Source organism: Entelurus aequoreus, linkage group LG06 (assembly GCF_033978785.1).
Source record: "Entelurus aequoreus isolate RoL-2023_Sb linkage group LG06, RoL_Eaeq_v1.1, whole genome shotgun sequence".
Lineage (NCBI taxonomy): Eukaryota > Metazoa > Chordata > Actinopteri > Syngnathiformes > Syngnathidae > Entelurus > Entelurus aequoreus.
This window is the reverse complement of record NC_084736.1, coordinates 35,133,996-35,156,785: the sequence shown is the minus strand read 5'-3', so window position 1 is coordinate 35,156,785 and position 22,790 is coordinate 35,133,996. Positions and strand designations below refer to the sequence as shown.

The following is a 22,790-nucleotide window of genomic DNA, read 5'->3' as shown; positions in this document are numbered from 1 at the left end:
ACAATTATGCATTTTAATGGTATTCTGAATACAATGGAATTAATTTTGAGTCATTTATTTGCTGCACCACTGATTCTTGAGACTGTAGTAAAATGTATTATATTTTGTATTATATTATTATTATTATTATTATTATTATTATTTCAACACACACAGCTGCTCACCTCCTTCCTCCTGTGGGGGCACTGGGGCTGATTCAGGGGCAGGGGGACTTGGGGGCTGACAGACAGCTGCTGCTGGTGCACTTGACTCTGTTCAGAATGAGGCATCATTTTGACAGAGGGGAGATCAACTATTATTGAATAAGAACAGCTTGATAAATGTTTGACTGGATTGATTATTTAACTAATATAGCAGTAAAATGTAAAAATCCAGAGTTTTCTTGAGCTAACATGGTGAGAAAAGTGAGCTAGCTTATTACCACAGACAGGGACAAAGTTAATATGCATAACTTTCCACCACAACTAACAAACCCACCTTTTTTTGGGAAATATTGGGTGACATATTGTCGACCCTTCAACTCCTTATCCTCTCTTACTTTATTTTCCCTTCTTTTTTGGCTGCCTGATTTTTGAGGCATACTGCTGTCTCCTCCGCTTTGCCCGCTGTGGCGCTGTCTGTCTGTGACAAATCGTTGGTGCTCTACCTGCAGCTGATCCAGTCGGACTGAACCATTTTACGTAAATAGAGGGGGGGGAAGGGAGGGCCCTGCAGGTGTTGATGCTTCCAAAACAAATAAAGGTATTGTTACCAGGACATGGAAAATAAAACATGTGTGATTATATGTTAGTTAATAACTTAGTGTCATTATTTTTTCTGTATTATAATTTCATCATCATTAGGGGCCTCTCTGGGCCCCCCTCCATCATGGGCCCCTAGAATCCGTCTCCTTTACCCCCCCTTTTCGGCGCCCCTGCAAGTGAACATGAGTTTTACAGTACTCCAGCATTAGTGGCTGCAATGAGCCTGTTTTGCACTGCACAGCTTTTCAAATCAGGGTTGCAGGCTTGACACTGCCACTGTTAAAACCTCATTGAGTTCGGGGCTGAGCTGGCTTGACGCGAGTGCTTCCCGGTGAATGACACAGTGTGTCCAATGCGCATTTGGCGCAACCCTCTTTATTAGAGCCTGCAGCCCGTTTCTTTACCCTGCCATGGTCTGTGCGCCACCAGAGCAAAAGCCCACACAGTTTTCCCATTTAAGGTTGTGTTCTTTGAGGAAACTGTCCATTATCTCGAACAGCTCATCAGCAGTGGCTCTATTTTTTATGTATTTGCAAAACAGCAAATCCTCGCACAGTGACTCGCCATTCACAGAGCTTCCGCTTAGCCCCGCCCCCATTAGTTACTGTTGCTATGTCTGTCAAACTTGCGCTCCTACCTAGAAATTTAAAGTCTACAGGAAAAATAAGTAATTTACATTTATTTATATAGCGGATTCCACAGACAGAATCACAAAGTGATTTACAGTGTGTATAGAAAATGAAAGCATAGTAAAAAAAAAAATCTAAGAATATAATTTAAAAAAAAAAAAAAAGTAAAGTGAAATTTCCTCCCGTTCCTCGCGCCCCACCTGTCATGTCTCTATTCCCCACCAGTGGGGCGCGCCCCACACTTTGAGAAACGCTGGTGTAAGTGAACACATACAGTGCACTGTAAGTGAAATAGGGCTGCAACTAACGATTAATTTGATAATCGATTAATCTGTCGATTATTACTTCGATTAATAATCGGATAAAAGAGACAAACTACATTTCTATCCTTTCCAGTATTTTATTGAAAAAAAACCAGCATACTGGCACCATGTTGTGGACATTGGGGATGCAGCATACACCAACAATAACACAGAAATGTAACTCATCAGAACTGAATCAGATATTGTACACGTTTCTGTTGTGAATAATAAAGGATTAATTTCAGGCTGCCTCTGAATAATAGCATGAAATATTCCAGCACCTTCATAACGTTTAGTTATACTAAAGCGTCACTCAAATCTAAATATATTTATATAGCTTTATCGGCCCGGCTACATTGATCCATTATGAAACCAACCTGAGATATTTCTGTCCGTTACGTTTATTTCGAAATTGGTAACCGTGCGTTTTCTCTCTCAAAACGGAGTCAAATGTGCCGGAGACACATTATCAGCCCCGCGTTGCAACAAAGGCATAACTTTAAAGTTACTCACAAAAAAGCTGAACTCATGAATGCTTGTTGCCACTATGGACTTAAAAAGTTACGTACTGTGAGTTCCTCCCTTCATCCATGGCTCCAACATTTTTCTTCTTCAGGTGCTCCTGAAGCAATGTTGTACTTCCGTGCCATTTTGCAGGAAACGGTCTTCTTTGAAGTCTTTAAAGTGAAGTGTTCCCACACTTTTGACGACTTAGGTCGTACACTTTTCTCCATTGAAGCAATAACCTCAAGATGTTTCTCCGCTAAACTATCGGTAGTGTTTTCCTGCGCCATTTTTCGAATTTTTCCAGCAAAGGAGACGCCGTCGTCACGTGAGCTGCACATGACACATCATTGGCTAGCTTACGCCACCTCATGAGACGTAGCCTCAGCGCCGCCCTGGCGCTGTTTTGTACTGTTTTTGTACTTATTTTGATTATTGTTTCTCAGCTGTTTGTAAATGTTGCAGTTTATAAATAAAGGTTTATAAAACAAAAAAATAAAATAAAAAAATAACAAAAAAACAAAAAAAAAGCCTCCGCGCATGCGCATAGCATAGTTCCAACGAATCGATGACTAAATTAATCGCCAACTATTTTGGTAATCGATTTAAATCGATTTAATCGATTAGTTGTTGCAGCCCTAAAGTGAACACATACAGTGATACATACAGTGCACTGTAAGTGAATACATACAGTGATACATACAGTGCACTGTAAGTGGACACATAATGTACAGTGCACTGTAAGTGAACACATACAGTGATACATACAGTGAGCTGTAAGTGAATACATACAGTGATACATACAGTGCACTGTAAGTGAACACATAATGTACAGTGCACTGTAAGTGAACACATACAGTGATACATACAGTGAGCTGTAAGTGAACACATAAAGTGCACTGTAAGTGAACACATACAGTGCACTGTTAGTGAACACATACAGTGATACATATAGTGCCCTGTAAGTGAACAGGCACATACAGTTGATAGACAGTTGCAATAGCCAATCAGATCACTCGTTGTTGTCAGTAAGGCCTTCTAGATGGCCTAAGGCAGATATATAGTGATGTTATGAGCCAGGTAAAATAAGAACTCCATTACCCAGCATGCCACAGTAGTGCAGAGCATGTGCAGTAGCCACGTTTAGGTTGTTTATGTAGACATGCCGGCAGCGGGATGTTTTTGATGAGCAGGCTGTGGAGTAAACTTGAAGAAGTCAGCCAACACGCCTGGTCTGCATCTTTTATGGTAAGACAAGACAACACATATATTTGCAAGGCCATTGTCAAGAAGGATATTTAAAGAGAAATTACATCTTGTCAGAACATGTCGGCCAACCCCGGAAGCTAGCTCAGCTGTCCATGAAATGTGAGTTCAGATATTTTATTTCTTTATTTTTTCATATTTAAAATGTTTTTTGCAATTTTAATTTTGACAGTACCACGTAAGATATGTTTTAATTGCTGATGCAGGTTTAATGATTTTTAAATGCACCAGAAAATAACCTGTTTTGTACAATGGCCAGTAGTGCGTAAATGTGTTCCTCTATAGTATTTCTCCAGCAACATCTTGATGCTATTTTGAGAGGTCATCTTTGAAGTGGGACATTACTGAAGGCCTAGGTGGGAAACTTACAGCCCACCACTGCTGGCCTCTCACACCACTGGGAGCAGTAGGAAGAAACCAGCAGCTCACAGGGAGAGACTTTGTGATTGACAGCTGTCAACACCAATCATTGAAATGTTTTTAAAGGGGCAGTAAAACATTGAGTTAGATTTGCTGCAGTGTGTGAGATACTACATTGTTTTTACGCTGCGTTCACGGACCACCCAACAGAGTAGGATGCCACAACACAGCCGGTGAAGCATAAGAAAGACAAAAGAAAATAACAGTGTGTATTTATTTGAGGTACTTAGAATATTACACAATACACAATGTTAATATCGCTAATAATCACTTCTTAAGAGGCCAGCTGCTCTCTGGAAGTTTGTCATGGCGCCCTCTAGTGGACGCTCTGCTTGTGTACATCAAATACAAAGCCTTTGTTTACACATGACATCACACATATTGACAACAATGATGAAAGAGAGAGTTCATGTCAATATTTACACTAAAGACATGGAGTCAAAGTCATGGTCTGCAGAATGTAGCAGTTTGAAGTACATCTTTGTATGAACACTATATGTGTCATAATGTGTATATATGGATGTATTTGACAGGGACAGTACAATAAACATAAGTAAGCCATGTCAAAGTACAAACCCCAAAAGCAGTGAAGTTGTCACGTTGTGTAAATGATAAATAAAAACATAAATACGGTAAATAAAAACAATGATTTGCAAATACTTTTCAACTTATATTCCATTGAATAGACTGCAAAGACCAAAAACAATTTGAAATGTGGACTCATCAGACCACAGAACACTTTTCCACTTTGCATCAGTCCATCTTAGATGAGCTCGGGCCCAGCGAAGCGTTTCTGGGTGTTGTTGATAAATGACTTTAGCTTTGCCTAGTAGAGTTTTAACTTACAGATGTAGCGACCAACTGTAGTTACTGACAGTGGTTTTCTGAAGTGTTCCTGAGCCCATGTGGCGATATCCTTTACACACTGATGTGTTTTTGATGCAGTACCGCCTGAGGGATCCAAGGTACGTAATATCATGGCTTACGTGCAGTGATTTCTCCAGATTCTCTGAACCTTTTGATGATATTACGGAGCGTAGATGGTGAAATCCCTAAATTCCTTGCAATAGCTGCTTGAGAAATGTTGTTCTTAAACAATTTGCTCAGGCATTTGTTCACAAAGTGGTGACCCTCGCCCCGTCCTTGTTTGTGAAGGAGTGAGCATTTCATGGAAGCTGCTTGTATACCCAATCATGGCACCCACCTGTTCCCAATTAGCCTGTTCACCTGTGGGATGTTCCAAATAAGTCTTTGATGAGCATTCCTCAACTTTCTCACTCTTTTTGCCACTTGTGCCAGCTTTTTTGAAACATGTTGCAGGCATCAAATTCCAAATGAGCTAATATTTGCAAAAAAATAAAGTTTCTCAGTGTGAACATGAAATATCTTGTCTTTGCAGTCTACTCAATTGAATATAATTTGAAAACATATTGCAAATCATTGTATTCTTTTTTTATTTACCATTTATACAACGTGACAACTTCATTGCTTTTGGCTTTTGTATATTTGATATATAGTATGTTCAGTAATATTTCTGATGTTTGGCAGCTTTGGACCTACTGGACAAGATGTTGACCTTTAACCCGCACAAGAGAATCGAGGTGGAGGAGGCCCTGGCGCACCCTTACCTGGAGCAGTACTACGACCCCACTGACGAGGTGAGCACCTGGGCCAAGTGCGGCTCAGCCGGCCAACAAATAAGAGCGTGTGTTGTGTTTTGCAGCCCGTCGCTGAGGCGCCCTTCAAGTTCGACATGGAGCTGGACGACCTGCCCAAAGAGACCCTGAAGGAGCTCATCTTTGAAGAGACTGCACGCTTCCAGCAACGCTTCCCGTCCTAATGTCTGGCATAGGTGGTACGTCAAGCCCCACCCCCTCATGTCACAGCCACTCCTTGTGTTCAACAAGTCACGTTAGCATAGCATAGCTAACATTCACTTTTTATTTGGACTTTCTTAAAGCGGAACTGCACTCTTTTTCATTCACAATCCTTATGTAAGACAAGAACACTAAAGTATTCTAAGTGGTGAATAAATGTTAGCAAGAGTCAGCTAACAATGGAGCTAATGAGATTCGCTCTATTCCGCCTATAAAGTGCTCTAAAACATCCAAAAACCTCTATCAAGGTTTCATATACACGCTGTAATATATATGTAATGTAGTAACATTCATAATAACATATAATATATACATGATGTAAGTATATACAGTATGTCATGTAGTAACATTCATAACAACATGTAATATGTACATGATGTTAGTATATGTCATGTAGTAACATTCATAATAACGTAATATATACATGATGTAAGTATATATGTCATGTAGTAACATTCATAATAACATGTAATATATACATCATGTAATATATATGTAATGTAGTAACATTCATAATAACATGTAATATATACATGATGTAAGTATATATGTCATGTATTAACATTCATAATAACATGTAATATATACATGATGTAAGTATATATGTAATGTAGTAACATTCATAATAACATGTAATATATACATGATGTAATATATGTAATGTAGTAACATTCATAATAACATGTAATATATACATGATGTAAGTATATATGTCATGTAGTAACATTCATAATAACATGTAATATATACATGATGTAAGTATATATGTCATGTAGTAACATTCATAATAACATGTAATATATACACTACCAGTCAAAAGTTTGGGATCACATTGAAATGTCCTTATTTTTGAAGGAAAAGCACTGTACTTTTCAATGAAGATAACTTTAAACTAGTCTTAACTTTAAAGAAATACACTCTATACATTGCTAATGTGGTAAATGACTATTCTAGCTGCAAATGTCTGGTTTTTGGTGCAATATTTACATAGGTGTATAGAGGCCCATTTCCAGCAACTGTCACTCCAGTGTTCTAATGGTACAATGTTTGCTCATTAGCTCAGAAGGCTAATTGATGATTAGAAAACCCTTGTGCAATCATGTTCACACATCTGAAAACAGTTGAGCTTGTTACAGAAGCTACAAAACTGACCTTCCTCTGAGCAGATTGAGTTTCTGGAGCATCACATTTGTGGGGTCAATTAAACGCTCAAAATGGCCAGAAAAAGAGAACTTTCATCTGAAACTCCACAGTCTATTCTTGGTCTTAGAAATGAAGGCTATTCCACAAAATTGTTTGGGTGAGCCCAAACTAGTGTACATGATGTAAGTATATATGTAATGTAGTAATATTCATAATAACATGTAATATATACATGATGTAATTTGGACTTTCTTAAAGGGGAACTGCACTCTTTTTCATTCACAATCTGTATGTAAGACAAGAACACTACAGCATTCTAAATGATGAATAAATGTTAGCAAGACTCAGCTAACAATGGAGCTAATGAGAGTCGCTCTATTCTGCCTATAAAGTGCTCTAAAACATCCAAAAACCTCTATCAAGGTTTCATATACATGCTGTGATATATATGTGATGTAGTAACATTCATAATAACATGTAATATATACATGATGTAGGTATATATGCCATGTAACATTCATAATAACATTTAATATATACATGATGTAAGTATATATGTAATGTAGTAACATCCATAATAACATGTAATATATACATGATGTAAGTATGTAATGTAGTAACATTCATAACATGTAATATATACATGATGTAAGTATATATGTCATGTAGTAACATCCAGGAGTGAGTATGAAGGAGTGATGGTGAATGTGAAGGAGTGAGTGTGAAGCAGTGATGGCGAGTGTGAAGGAGTGATGGCGAGAGTGAAGGAGTGAGTGTGAAGGAGTGATGGCGAGTGTGAAGGAGTGAGTGTGAAGGAGTAATGGTGAGTGTGAAGGAGTGAGTGTGAAGGAGGGATGGCGAGTTTGAAGGGTTGATGGTGAGTGTGAAGGAGTGAGTGTGAAGGAGTGATAATGAGTGAAGGAGTGATGGTGAGTGTGAAGGAGTGATGGTGACTGTGAATGAGTGATTGTGAAGGAGTGATGGGGATTGTGAAAGAGTGAGTGTGAAGGAGTGATGGTGAGTGTGAAGGAGTGATGGCGAGTGTGAATGAGTGAGTGTGAAGGAGTGATGGTGAGTGTGAAAGAGTGAGTGTGAAGGAGTGATGGCGAGTGTAAAGGAGTGAGTGTGAAAGAGTGATGGTGAGTGTGAAAGAGTGATGGCGAGTGTGAAATAGTGAGGGTGAGTGTGAAGGAGTGATGTGAGCGTGAAGGAGTGAGAGTGAAGTTAGTGATGGTGAGTGTGAAGGAGTGAGTGTGAAGGAGTGATGGTGAGTGTGAAGGAGTGATGGTGACTGTGAATGAGTGATTGGGAAGGAGTGATGGTGAGTGTGAAGGAGTGAGTGTGAAGGAGAGATGGCGAGTGTGAAGGAGTGAGTCTGAAGTAGTGATGTCACGTGTGAAGGAGTGATGGTGAGTGTGAAGGAGTGAGTGTGAAAGAGTGATGGTGAGTGTGAAAGAGTGATGGCGAGTGTGAAATAGTGATGGTGAGTGTGAAGGAGTGATGGTGAGCGTGAAGGAGTGAGTGTGAAAGAGTGATGGTGAGTGTGAAGGAGTGATGGTGTGTGAAGGAGTGATGGCGAGTGTAAGGAGTGAGTGTGAAAGAGTGATGGTGAGTGTGAAGGAGTGATGGGGAGTGTGAAAGTGTGATGGGGAGTGTGAAGGAGTGATGGTGAGTGTGAAGGAGTGATGGTGAGTGTGGAGGAGTGATGGTGAGTGTGAAGGAGTGATGGTGAGTGTGGAGGAGTGATGGGGCGTGTGAAAGTGTGATGGGGAGTGTGAAAGTGTGATGGGGAGTGTGAAAGTGTGATGGTGAGTGTGAAGGAGTGATGGTGAGTGTGAAGGAGTGATGGTGAGTGTGGAGGAGTGATGGCGAGTGTGGAAGAGTGATGGCGAGTGTGAAGGACTGATGGTGAGTGTGAAAGAGTGCTGGTGAGTGTGAAGCAGTGATGGTGAGTGTGAAGGAGTGATGTGAGTGTGAAGGAGTGCTGGTGAGTGTGAAGGAGTGATGGTGAGGAGTGAATAAAGAGGAATAAAGAACAAGTATAAAGTGTAACATGTTGCTAACTTCTTCCTGCAGATGATTCTGTGGACTTTGCCTCCACGTTGCTGGCTCCGCCCCCTTGCCACGTTGCCACACTGTTGCTGTTAAGTTGTGGTGGTTGTTTCTCTCTCGTCACGCCCACTTTGTTAGACTGTCCTATTGTCTCTGTGGGCCGGGGTCCATCGCCAACATTGTTGTTCTTGTTGTCTTGTTGTGTGGCGCTCTTTCTGCTGGAAGACCAGCACACAAGTGTCCGCCATCTTGGAGCGTCACCTGCTCACTTCCTGTCAGCCATGACCACGTCCAGGAAGGTGAAGATTTCCCAGAAGGCAGCTGGGGTCCTTCAACGCTGCTTTTGTTTGACTTGAGTTAGTCTGGGAGAGGGCGGGGCTTACCTCAGTGGGTGGAGCCAATTTCCTGTCCTACTTAAACTGAGCCAACAGCTAACGGGCTAGCTTGCATTTTAACCATTGAGTGGGCGTGGTCAACTTTACCTTTTTGTCCTCAACAGTCGATTATTGATGAGATCAATTATCACACTGATGAGGTCTTTAGCTTAACACAAGCAATGTTGTTAGCACTTGTACAGAAGACCCTGCATTAAACCATCTGTGATGTCTTAATGTTGCAGTCAAGACACCAGCCAGCAGAGGGTGTTGTCTTAATGTTGCAGTCTCGACACCAGCCAGCAGAGGGTGATGTCTTAATGTTGCAGTCATGACACCAGCCAGCAGAAGGGGATGTCTTAATGTTGCAGTCATGACACCAGCCAGCAGAGGGTGATGTCTTAATGTTGCAGTCATGACACCAGCAAGCAGAGGGTGATGTTCCTGACAAGACAACCTGTACATTACTTGGTTTTAATTGTATAAATATGCAACATGAAGGTGGTAGATATTTAGTTGATGTGGTGTTGAAGGCAACATGAAGGTGGTAGATATTTAGTTGATGTGGTGTTGAAGGCAACATGAACGTGGTAGATATTTAGTTGATGTGATGTTGAAGGCAGCATGAAGATGGTAGATATTTAGTTGCTGTGATTTTTGAAGGCAACATGAAGGTTGTAGAAATGTAGTTGATTTTGAAGGCAACATGAAGGTGGTAGAAATTTAGTTGATGTGATGTTGAAGGCAACGTGAATATGGTAGATAATTAGTTGATGTGATGTTAGAAGCAACATGAAGGTGGTAGATATTTAGTTGATCTGATGTTGAAGGCAGCATGAAGGTAGTAGATATTTAGTTGTGATGTTGAAGGCAACATGAAAGTGGTAGCTATTTAGTTGATGTCATGTTGAAGGCAACATGAAGATGGTAGATATTTAGTTGATGTGGTGTTGAAGGCAACGTGAAGATGGTAGATATTTAGTTGATGTGATGTTGAAGGCAACGTGAAGATGGTATATATTTAGTTGATGTGATGTTGAAGGGAACATGAAGGTGGTAGATATTTAGTTGATGTGATGTTGAAGGCACTATGAAGGTGGTAGATATTTAGTTGATGTGGTGTTGAAGGCAACATGAAGGTGGTAGATATTTAGTTGATGTGGTGTTGAAGGCAACATGAAGATGGTAGTTATTTACTTGATGTGGTGTTGAAGGCAACATGAAAGTGGTAGAAATGTAGTTGATGTGAGGTTGAAGGCAACATAAAGGTGTTATATATTTAGTTGATGTGGCATTGAAGGCAACATGAAGGTGACAGATATTTAGTTGATGTGGTGTTGAAGGAAACATGAAGGTGGTAGATATTTAGTTGGTGGGGTCTTGAAGGCAACATGAAGATGGTAGATATTTAGTTGATGTTGTGTTGAAGGCAACATGAAGGTAGTAGATATTTAGTTGATGTGATGTTGAAAGGAACATGGTGGTAGATATTTAGTTGATGTGATGTTGAAGGCACCATGAAGGTGTTAGATATTTAGTTGATGTGATGTTGAAGGCACCATGAAGGTGGTAGATGTTTAGTTGATGTGCTGTTGAAGGCAATATGAAGGTGGTAGATATTTGGTTAATAAATGATAAATTGGTTATACTTGTATAGCGCTTTTCTACCTTCAAGGTACTCAAAGCGCTTTGACAGTATTACCACATTCACCCATTCACACACACATTCACACACTGATGGAGGGAGCTGCCATGCAAGGCGCTAACCAGCAGCCATCAGAGGCAAAGGGTGAAGTGTCTTGCCCAAGGACACAACGGACGTGACTAGGAAGGTAGAAGGTGGGGATTGAACCCCAGTAACCAGCAACACTCCGATTGCTGGCACAGCCACTCTACCAACTTCGCCACACCGTTGATGTGGTGTTGAAAGCAACATGAAGGTGATAGACATTTAGTTGATGTGGTGTTGAAGGCAACATGAAGATGGTAGTTATTTAATTGATGTGGTGTTGAAGGCAACATGAAAGTGGTAGATATTTAGTTGATGTGGTGTTGAAGGCAACATAAAGGTGTTAGATATTTAGTTGATGTGGCATTGAAGGCAACATGAAGGTGGTAGATATTTAGTTGATGTGGTGTTTAAGGAAACCTGATGGTAGTAGATGTTTAGTTGATGTGATGTTGAAGGGAATGTGATGGTGGTAGATATTTAGTTGATGTGGTGTTGAAGGCAACATGAAGGTGGTATATATTTAGTTGATGAGATGTTGAAGGCAACCTGAAGGTGGTAGATATTTAGTTGATGTGGTCTTGAAGGCAACATGAAGATGGTAGATATTTAGTTGATGTGGTGTTGAAGGCAACATGAAGGTAGTAGATATTTAGTTGATGTGATGTTGAAAGGAAAATGGTGGTAGATATTTAGTTGATGTGATGTTGAAGGCAACATGGTGGTAGATATTTAGTTGATGTGGTGTTGAAGGCAACATGAAGGTGGTAGATGTTTAGTTGATGTGAGGTTGAAGGCAACATGAAGGTGGTAGATATTTATTTGATGTGATGTTGAAGGCACCATGAAGGTGGTAGATATTTAGTTGATGTGACGTTGAAGGCAACATGAAGATTGTAAATATTTAGTTGATGTGATGTTGAAGGCAATGTGATGTGGTAGATGTTTAGTTGATGTGATGTTGAAGGCAATATGAAGGTGGTAGATATTTGGTTGATGTGGTGTTGAAAGCAACATGAAGGTGGTAGACATTTAGTTGATGTGGTGTTGAAGGCAACATGAAGATGGTAGTTATTTAGTTGATGTGGTGTTGAAGGCAACATGAAAGTGGTAGATGTTTAGTTGATGTGGTGTTGAAGGCAACATGAAGGTGGTAGATGTTTAGTTGATGTGAGGTTGAAGGCAACATGAAGGTGGTAGATATTTATTTGATGTGATGTTGAAGGCACCATGAAGGTGGTAGATATTTAGCTGATGTGGTGTTGAAGGAAACACGAAGGTAGTAGATATTTAGTTGATGTGATGTTGAACCCATGACCTGAGGTCATGAGGGCTCTAAAACAACTTAAACCTAGAAAGCCAGCTGGCTCAGATAAGTTGGAGCTGCTCTTCTTAAAGTTGGCAGCTGAAATTATAGCTGGACCACTGACTCACATTTTTAACCTTACTCTAATTTCAAATGAAATCCCCTTGTATTGGAAATATGCCCTTGTAATCCCCCTATTAAAAGGAGGTGACCCTAGTAATCTGAATAATTACAGACCGATCTCTAAACTCTCTGTTCTGGCAAAAGTGCTTGAATCCCTTATCAGTGAACAGATGAAAGACTTTTTGGACACCAACTTCATTCTGTCACCATTTCAGTCAAGTTTTCGCAAAAATCACAGTACTTTTACTGCTGCTATGAAGTTTATAAATGATGTAACTGAAGCTCTTGACAAGAAGCAGTGCTGTCTGTCCCTCTTTATTGACTTTTCAAAGGCATTTGATACTGTTGATCATGTAATTTTAATCAAACGTCTTTCAGCTATTGGTTTTTCTCAGCCAGCAGTTGGATGGTTTGCAAATTACCTCACAAGTAGAACTCAGGCTGTTCAAATAGAGGGTTCCTCCTCGGACGTACTGCAAGTGAAAAAGGGTGTCCCTCAAGGTTCTGTGTTGGGGCCCTTATTATTCACTATTTACATACATAATCTTGGAGAGAATATTCCGAACTCAAGTTTCCATTTCTATACTGATGATACTGTCATATACTGCACAGCACCCACTCCTGCTGAGGCCTTTAAATATTTACAACATGCATTTGACAGTGAAGGTGGTAGATATTTAGTTGATGTGATGTTGAAGGCAACAGGGAGGTGGTAGATATTTAGTTGATGTGATGTTGAAGGCAACGTGAAGGTGGTAGATATTTAGTTGATGTGATGTTGAAGGAAACATGAAGGTGGTAGATATTTAGTTGATGTGGTGTTGAAGGCAACATGAAGGTAGTAGATATTTAGTTGATGGGATGTTGAAGGCAACATGAAGATGGTAGGTATTTAGTTGATGTGATGTTGAAGGGAACATGAAGCTGTTATATATTTAGTTGATGTGGTGTTGAAGGCAACATGAAGGTGGTAGATATTTAGTTGATGTGATGTTGAAGGCAACATGAAGCTGGTAGATATTTAGTTGATATGGTGTTGAAGGCAACATGAAGGTGGTAGATATTTAGTTGGTGATGTTGAAGGCAACATGAAGATGGTAGATATTTAGTTAATGTGGTGTTGAAGGCAACATGAAGGTGGTAGATATTTAGTTAATGGGATGTTGAAGGCAACGTGAAGATGGTAGATATTTAGTTGATGTGGTGTTGAAGGCAACATGAAGGTGGTAGATATTTAGTTGATGTGATGTTGAAGGCAACAAGAAGGTGGTAGATATTTAGTTGATGTGATGTTGAAGGCAACATGAAGGTGGTAGATATTTAGTTGATGTGATGTTGAAGGCAACATGGAGGTGGTAGATATTTAGTTGATGTGGTGTTGAAGGCAACATGAAGGTGGTAGATATTTAGTTGATGTGATGTTGAAGGAAACATGAAGCTGGTAGATATTTAGTTGATGTGGTGTTGAAGGCAACATGAAGGTGGTATATATTTAGTTGATGTGATGTTAAAGGAAATATGAAGGTGGTAGATATTTAGTTGATGTGGTGTTGAAGGCAACATGAAGGTGGTAGATATTTAGTTGTGGTGTTGAAGGCAACACGAAGGTGGTAGATATTTAGTTGATGTGATGTTGAAAGCAACCTGAAGGTGGTAGATATTTAGTATATGTGATGTTGAAGGTAACATGAAGGTGGTAGTTATTTAGTTGATGTTATGTTGAAGGCAACATGAAGGTGGTAGATATTTATTTGATTTGGTGTTAAAGTTAAAGTACCAATGATTGTCACACACACACTAGGTGTGGTGAAATTTGTCCTCTGCATTTGACCCATCCCCTTGTTCACCCCCTGGGAGGTGAGGGGAGCAGTGGGCAGCAGCGGTAAGGAAACATGAAGGTGGTAGATATTTAGTTGATGTGATGTTGAAGGCAACATGAAGGTGGTAGATATTTAGTTGATGTGATGTTGTAAGCAACGTGTAGGTGGTAGATATTTAGTTGATGTGATGTTGAAGGTAACTTGAAGGTGGTAGATATTTATCCGGAAGGCGGCGGGATGGTAGCGTGTGCTGCGTGTGTTTGTGCCTCCTCTGACATTAAGTTGTTGTGATGGCAGTAGGGCCGTGTACTCGTGAACACAATAAGGGTGTGGTAGGGTGGCAGGGGGCCAGGAGTGATAGAAGGTTAGGGTGGTAGGATGGTTAGGTGATAAGCTGGTAGGTGTGGTAGGGAGTTAGGGTGGTAAGATAGTAGGGGGTTAGCAGTGGTATGGTGGTAGGGGGTTAGGGTGGTAGAATGGTAGGGGATTAGGGTGGCAGGATGGTATGGTGGTAGGGGGTTAGGGTGGTAGGGGTGGTATGGTGGTAGGATTGCAGGGTAGTAGGGGGATAGGGTGGTAAGAAGGTAGGGTGGCAGGGTTGTAGGGGGTTAGGGTGGTAGAGAGTTAAGGTGTAGCAGGGTGGTTGGATGGTAGGGTGGTAGGGGGTTAGGGTGGTATGGTGGCAGGGTGATAGGGGGTTAATGTGGTAGGATGGTAGGGTGGTAGGGGGTTAAGGTGGCGGGGTGGAAGGGGGTTAAGGTGGTAAGATGGTAGGGTGGAAGGGGGTTAAGGTGGTAGGATGGTAGGGGGTTAAGGTGGTAGGGGGTTAAAGTGGTAGGGTGGTAGGGGATTAAGGTGGAGGGTGGTAGGGGGTTAGGGTGGTATGGGGTTAAGGTGGTAGGATAGAAGGATGAAAGGGTGGTAGGGGGTTAAGGCGGAAGGGGGTTAAGGTGGTAGGATGGTAGGATAGGGTGGTAGGGGGTTAAGGTGGTAGGATGGTAGGGGGTTAAGGTGGTAGGGTGTTAAGGTGGTAGGATGGAAGGGTGGTAGGGGGTTAGGGTGGAAGGGTTGTAGGGGTTTAGGGTGGTAGGATGGAAGGAGGTTCGGGTGGAAGGGTTTTAAGGTGGAAGGGTGGTAGGGGGTTAAGGTGGTAGGATGGTAGGGGGTTGTTTGGAAGGGTGGTAGGGGGTTAAGGTGGTAGGATGGTAGAAGGGTTAGGGTGGTAGGATGGAAGGATGGTAGGGGGTTAAGGTGGTAGGATGGAAGGGTGGTAGAGGGTTAGGGTGGGAGGAGGGAAGGGGGTTAAGGTGGTAGGATGGTAGGGGGTTAAAGGCCTACTGAAATGAAATTGTTTTATTTAAACGGGGATAGCAGATCCATTCTATGCGTCATACTTGATCATTTCGCGATATTGCTATATTTTTGCTGAAAGGATTTAGTATAGAACGACGACGATAAAGTTCGCAACTTTTGGTCGCTGATTAAAAAAAGCCTTGCCTATACCGGAAGTAGCGTGACGTCACAGGAGGAAGGATTCCTCACAATTCCCCGTTGTTTACAATGGAACGAGAGAGATTCGGACCGAGAAAGCGACGATTACCCCTTTAATTTGAGCGAGGATGAAAGATTCGTGGATGAGGAACGTTAGAGTGAAGGACTAGAGAGGCAGTGCAGGGTGTATCTTTTTTCACTCTGACCGTAACTTAGGTAAGTACAAGGTCTCATTGGATTCCACACACTCTCCTTTTTCTATTGTGGATCACGGATTTGTATTTTAAACCACCTCGGATACTATATCCTCTTAAAAATGAGAGTCGAGAACGCGAAATGGACATTCACAGTGACTTTTATCTCCACGACAATACATCGTTGACGCACTTTAGCTACGGAGCTAACGTGATAGCATCGGGCTCAAATGCAGATAAAAACAAAATTTAAAAAAACCCTGACTGGAAGGATAGACAGAAGATCAACAATACTATTAAACCATGAACATGTAAATACACGGTTAATAATTTCCAGCTTGGCGAAGCTTAACAATTGAAGCTAACTTAGCTACGGAGCTAACGTGATAGCATCAGGCTCAAATGCAGATAGAAACAAAATTTTAAAAAAAGGTGGTAGGATGGAAGGGGGGTTAAGGTGGTAGGATGGTAGGGGGTTAAGGTGGTAGTGTGGTAGGGGGTTAAGGTGGCAGGGTGGTAGGGGTTTAGGGTAGTAGGATGGAAGTGTGGAAGGGGGATAGGGTGGTCGGGGGTTAAGGTGGTAGGATGGTAGGGGGTTAAGGTGGTAGGGTGTTAAGGTGGTAAGATGGAAGAGTGGTAGGGGGTTAGGGTGGAAGGGTTGTAGGGGTTTAGGGTGGTAGGATGGAAGGAGGTTCGGGTGGAGGGGTGTTAAGGTGGAAGGGTGGTAGGGGGTTAAGGTGGTAGGATGATAGGGGTTTAAGGTGGTAGGATGGTAGGGGGTTGTGTGGAAGGGTGGTAGGGTGGTAGGGGGTCAAGGTGGTAGGATGATAGAAGGGTTAAGGTGGTAGGGTGGTAGGGGGTTAAGGTGGTAGGATGGAAGGGTGGTAGAAGGTTAGGGTGGGAGGAGGGAAGGGGGTTAAGGTGGTAGGATGGTAGGGGGTTAAGGTGGTAGGGGTGTAGGGTGGTAGGGGGTTAAGGTGGTAGGATGGTAGGGGGTTAAGGTGTTAGGGTGTTAAGGTGGTAGGATGGAAGGGTGGTAGGGGGTTAGGGTGGTAGGATGAAAGGGGGTTCGGGTGGAAGGGTGTTAAGGTGGTAGGGGGTTAAGGTGGTAGGATGGTAGGGGGTTAAGGTGGAAGGGTGGTAGGGGGTTAAAGTGGTAGGATGGTAAGGGGTTAAGGTGGCAGGGTGGTAGGATGGAAGGGTGGTAGGGGGTTAGGGTGGTAGGATGGTAGGGGGTTAAGATGGTAGGATGGAAGGGTGGTAGAGGGTCAGGGTGGGAGGGTGGTGGGGGTTAAGGTGGTAGGATGGAAGTGGGTTAAAGACCTACTGAAATGATTTTTATTTATTTAAACGAGGATAGCAGATCCATTATATGTGTCATACTTGATCATTTCGCGATATTGCCATATTTTTGCTGAAAGGATTTAGTAGAGAACATAGACGATAAAGTTGCAACTTTTGCTCGCTGATAAAAAAAGCCTTGCCTGTACCGGAAGTAGCGTGACGTCATCGAAGGAAGGACTTCTCACAATTCCCCATTGTTTACAATGGAGCGAGAGAGATTCGGACCGAGAAAGCGACGATTACCCCATTAATTTGAGCGAGGATGAAAGATTTGTGGATGAGGACGTTAGAGTGAAAGACTAGAATGCAGTGCAAGACATATCTTTTTTCGCTCTGACCGTAACTTAGGTACAAGCTGGCTCATTGGATTCCACACTTTCTCCTTTTTCTATTGTGGATCACGGATTTGTATTTTAAACCACCTCGGATACTATATCCTCTTGAAAATGAGAGTCGAGAACGCGAAATGGACATTCACAGTGACTTTTATCTCCACGACAATACATCGGCGAAACACTTTAGCTACGAGCTAACGTGATAGCATCGTGCTTAACTGCATATAGAAACAAAATAAATAAATCCCTGACTGGAAGGATAGAAAGAAAATCAACAATACTATTAAACCATGGACAGGTAACTACACGGTTAATGCTTTCCAGGCTGGTGAAGGTTAACAATGCTGTTGCTAACGACGCCATTGAAGCTAACTTAGCAACCGGACCTCACAGAGCTATGCTAAAAACATTAGCTCTCCACCTACGCCAGCCAGCCCTCATCTGCTCATCAACACCCGTGCTCACCTGCGTTCCAGCGATCGACGGTGCGACGAAGGACTTTACCCGATCACAGATGCGGTTGGCGGCCCGGAGACGGAGGAAGTTAAGGTGAGTTCGGCAGCTAGCGCGTCTGCTATCCATCTCTCAGTCCTCCTGGTTGTTGCTGTAGTCCGCCGCTAATACACCGATCCCACGTACAACTTTCTTATTTGCAGTCTCCATTGTTCATTAAACAAATTGCAAAAGATTCACCAACACAGATGTCCAGAATACTGTGGAATTTTGAGATGAAAACAGAGTTTTTTGTATAGGATTCAATGGGTCCGTATACTTCCGTACCAACCCTTGACGTCACGAGCATACGTCAGCATAAAAAAACGTTTTCAACCGGAAGTGTGGCTGGAAATTTAAAATTGCACTTTATAAGTTAACCCGGCCGTATTGGCATGTGGTGCAATGTTAAGATTTCATCATTGATATATAAACTATCAGACTGCGTGGCCGGTAGTAGTGGGTTTCAGTAGGCCTTTAAGGTGGTAGGATGGTAGGGGGTTAAGGTGGTAGTGTGGAAGGGTGGTAGGGGGTTAAGGTGGCAGAGTGGTAGGGGGTTAGGGTGGTAGTGTGGAAGGGTGGTAGGGGGTTAAGGTGGCAGAGTGGTAGGGGGTTAAGGTGGTAGTGTGGAAGGGTGGTAGGGGGTTAATGTGGCAGAGTGGTAGGGGGTTAAGGTGGTAGTGTGGAAGGGTGGTAGGGGGTTAAGGTGGCAGAGTGGTAGGGGGTTAGGGTAGTAGGATGGAAGTGTGGTAGGGTGGAAGGGGGTTAGGGTGGAGTGGTAGGATGGTAGGGGGTGTGGCTGTGTAGATTTGTGTTTATTGAAGAAAATGTGAAATTCCAACTTTGTATTTTCCTTTTTGCTTATAGTGAGGATCTTGTGTGGCTGCCATGTTGTTGTCTTTGTGTGGACCTCAGTGCTCAACTTCCTGCCAGCAGAAGAAGAACAGGAAGTGGTGTTTGAAAGATTGTTGCAACTTTTGTGAAGAATTGGACTCTTATTGTGGAAGACTTTTCAAACATGCAAAATAAGTGGAAGACAAATCTTCTAATCAAGTGTACTTTGTCAATAAAAATGTTTTTCCCCAAAATCTGAGTCCAGTCAACAGGAACTTGTTCTTCTGCGCTGCTCCTACAAAACCTAATTTCTTTAAATTAAAAGCTCCAACACTAAACTAACTTTTGCTATTGTTCTCCTCGTGTTACCAGCAGAGGGCGCCATGTCCCATTAAATCCATTTTGAAATAGAAATATCTGACACTCATTTGATCAGTGTTGAAATGACCTCTTTTTAGGCAACTATCCTTTATTTTGAAGCAGAAGTAACGATGAATGACATGTTAATATATTGTATTGATAGTAATTAATACTTAATGTTCATGAAAAGATTATTAATATATTGTATTGATAGTAATTAATACTTCATGTTCATGAATAAATGATTAATATGTTGTATTGATAGTAATGAATACTTATTGTTCATTAATAGATTATTACTTGATAGTAATGATGTACATGAATAACCTCTATCAGTGATTAAAACGATGACGTCTGAGTTGTTTACCTGTGAGCCACCACGCATGCGCACTGGTCATCACTGACGTTTGGCACGTGTGTAGTCTCGGTCGCGCGCACAGTCAAAAACAAGATCCTCGCGGGCGCGCGGCCCTCTGTCTGATTGGCTGTCGCTGCCTAGCCCCGCCCCACGACGGGGCCTATTGGATGGACTAAAATTGGACTTGTCGCTGATTGGTCGCTATTTGTAGCAGCAGTTCAGTAGCTAGGCTCGTGCTGCCTTCAAGCTCACCGAGAAAAGCTCGGCGATCTTCCATTTGACCGCAAAGGAGCCCACTGGCGGGTCTTTTCTCACACAAAGTGAACACAAGACGACACTTTCACGCCAACTTCAGGCAAACAAATGTGCCGCAAACATCTGCAAGCTAGTCTGTTGGCCAATTAGCAGCGTTTGTTCAAAAGTGAGCCGGGTGCGTTTTCATGTCGTGATTCGCATCAGTGTCAAGTGTTTGTAGACAACAGGTCACGTGATCTTCAACCAGGAAGTCTGTGCGTCAGTGTGCGAGTGCACATTTCCCACGACACGCAAAGGCAGCAGCACTAAGAAGAAAAGCTGCTTTAGTTTGCAGCAGCACAACACCAATTATTGATCATTAATTATTGATCAACAACATGTTCCTCGCACCGATTATTTATCAACAACAAGTTCCTAGCACCGATTATTGATAATTAATTATTGATCAACAACATGTTGCTCGCACCGATTATTGATCATTATTTATTGATCAACAACATGTTCCTCGCACTGATTATTGATCATTAATTATTGATCAACATGTTCCTCGCACCGATTATTGATCAACAACAAGTTCCTCGCACCGATTATTGATCAACAACAACTTCCTCGCACCGATTATTGATCATTAATTATTGATCAACAACATGTTCCTCGCACCGATTATTGATCAACAACATGTTCCTCGCACCGATTATTGATCAACAACATGTTCCTCGCACTGATTATTGATCATTAATTATTGATCATAGCGGACAGAGAGGCACTCTTAATTGTCCCGCCTGACGAGGGCCTCATGCTCTGAGCGAACGTTCCCGAGGATCCACGCGGCTTAATTTCCTGCACTCTAACGCGGCGTGACGGCGTGACTGTCCCCTCCGGAGACTTTTTCATGGGCCTCCGCTCCACAGAGAGAAGCCGCTGGTGCCTTCATGGGCGCTGATCCCGCCTGTAGACACGTGTTGTTGGGGTGAGTGACCTGCCGCTGGTCCCTGAACGTCTCACCGCCACACTTGAAACACTTGAAACAATTCTTCATTACAACAAATTAAACATTTCTTCTTTTCAACACTTGAAACATTTCTTGTTTTGAACTTTATCAGGAAAGTCCCTTTGAGATTAGGAATCTCTTCTCATTTTTAGTCGTGTTTTTATCACATTTAGTTATCACATCTAGTCATGTTTTTATCACATTTTGTTGTTTTTATCACCTGTAGTCATGTTTTTATCCTATCGAGTCGTGTTTTTATCACATTTAGTTGTGTTTTCATCACATCTAGTCGTGTTTTTAATCACATTTAGTTGTGTTTTCATCACATCTAGTCGTGTTTTTATCACATTTAGTTGTGTTTCTATCACATTTAGTTGTTTTTATCACATTTAGTGGTGTTCTTATCATTGTTAGTGGTGTTTTTTAAATCACATTTAGTTGTTTTGATCACATCTGTAGTGTTTTATCACATGCATTTGTCTTTTATCACATTTAGTTGTTTTTATCACATCTAGTTGTGCTTTTATCACATGTAGTTGTTTTTATCACATTTAGTTGTGTTTGTATCACATTTAGTTGTTTTTATCACATTTAGTTGTGTTTCTATCACATTTAGTTGTTTTTATCACATCTAGTTGTGTTTTTATCGCATCTAGTAGTGTTTTATCACATTTAGTTGTTTTTATCACATCTAGTTGTGTTTTTATGACATCTAGTCGTGTTTGTATCACATTTAGTTATGTTTTATCACATTTAGTTGCGTTTTATTGAAATCTAGTCGTGTTTTTATCACATTTAGTTGTGTATTTTTTTCTTAGCTGGCTGGGTGAGTTAGTAGTTGATGTAGTGCAACATGACGTCACTGAAAGGACGTTTTCTAAATAATTGAAGATATTCGCGAGCTCTGCGGTGATGCGTTCAGGTGCCCTCGTCACACGATTGCTGCTGTTGTTTTCATTGAGGCTGCCATTGCGTTACTGACGTCATCGCGGTGAGAGAAGCTGTTTTGTCTAAATCGAATCAGTCGAACCGAGTCCGAACATCTTCGTCCCGTTGAGACTCTGACGATTATTGATGGTGTTCTAAAATGAGCTCATCTTCCTCTTTTAGCTTCCGTGTGTGCGTGCGTGTTGTGACTTTATGGCGGCTTGATTAAAAGGATCAATGTGGACAATGAAAAGCTTCAGTGAGGAAGGAAATCAAACACGACTGTATTTATTTACACATCCGGGGACTTGGCCGCTCTTGCTCGGCTAGTCTGGTGCGTTCAGGTCACATGGGAAATTATTATATTGTTAACTCAAGCGGGGGAAATATCAAACAATTTTTGCAAGTTAATTTTTAACGACTCTTTATTTGTGCAATTAAACACTCTGTAAAAGTTTTGACTGCGCATTTGGTCTGTTGATGGCACCGCGAGTTGATGACGTCATGTTCCTGTTGACGTGTGCGTATTATTATCGTGGGGTTTTGTTTTATCACTTCGGAATTGTTGACGTGGCTTTTCGTCCTACAAGTCGTGAGTTATGTTACTGTTCATATTAACTTGACGTGCATGAAGTCAAATATGTCTTTGTTCAGTGTGGGGTCATCAGGAAGTGATTGTTTTCAATCACTTCTAATGTTGACATGTGCAGCACAAAGGGCTTACAAGTGAAGTTAAAGGCACAAAAACAAGCCGCATCGACCGACGTGACACTTTATAGTCGTCCATGCACATCAAATCTCCCACAACTCGCCTTTTCCAGACACAAAAACAACAACCGCTCGCTCTTCCCAGCTTTCACGCGGGACATAAACGCAGCATCGTTCTGATTGGCCGACACGGCTGTCAATCACTCCCCCGCG

General features: G+C 41.8%; 1 protein-coding gene across 2 annotated transcripts in view; it reads left to right on the top strand.

Moving 5' to 3' along the window:
• The window catches only part of mapk1 (mitogen-activated protein kinase 1), a 59,405-nt gene extending 40,154 nt beyond the window's left edge, over window positions 1-19,251 (top strand). The window contains exons 6-8 of one of the 2 annotated variants that reach the window (XM_062050617.1): window positions 5,413-5,522; window positions 5,588-5,719; window positions 19,012-19,251. In XM_062050617.1, coding sequence (XP_061906601.1) covers window positions 5,413-5,522; window positions 5,588-5,704 — 227 coding nt within the window. In that variant the 3' untranslated portion in view covers window positions 5,705-5,719; window positions 19,012-19,251. The remainder of the gene's footprint in view (window positions 1-5,412; window positions 5,523-5,587; window positions 5,720-19,011) is intronic. The other variant, XM_062050618.1, reaches the window with a different exon arrangement.
• Window positions 19,252-22,790: the final 3,539 nt, after the last annotated feature.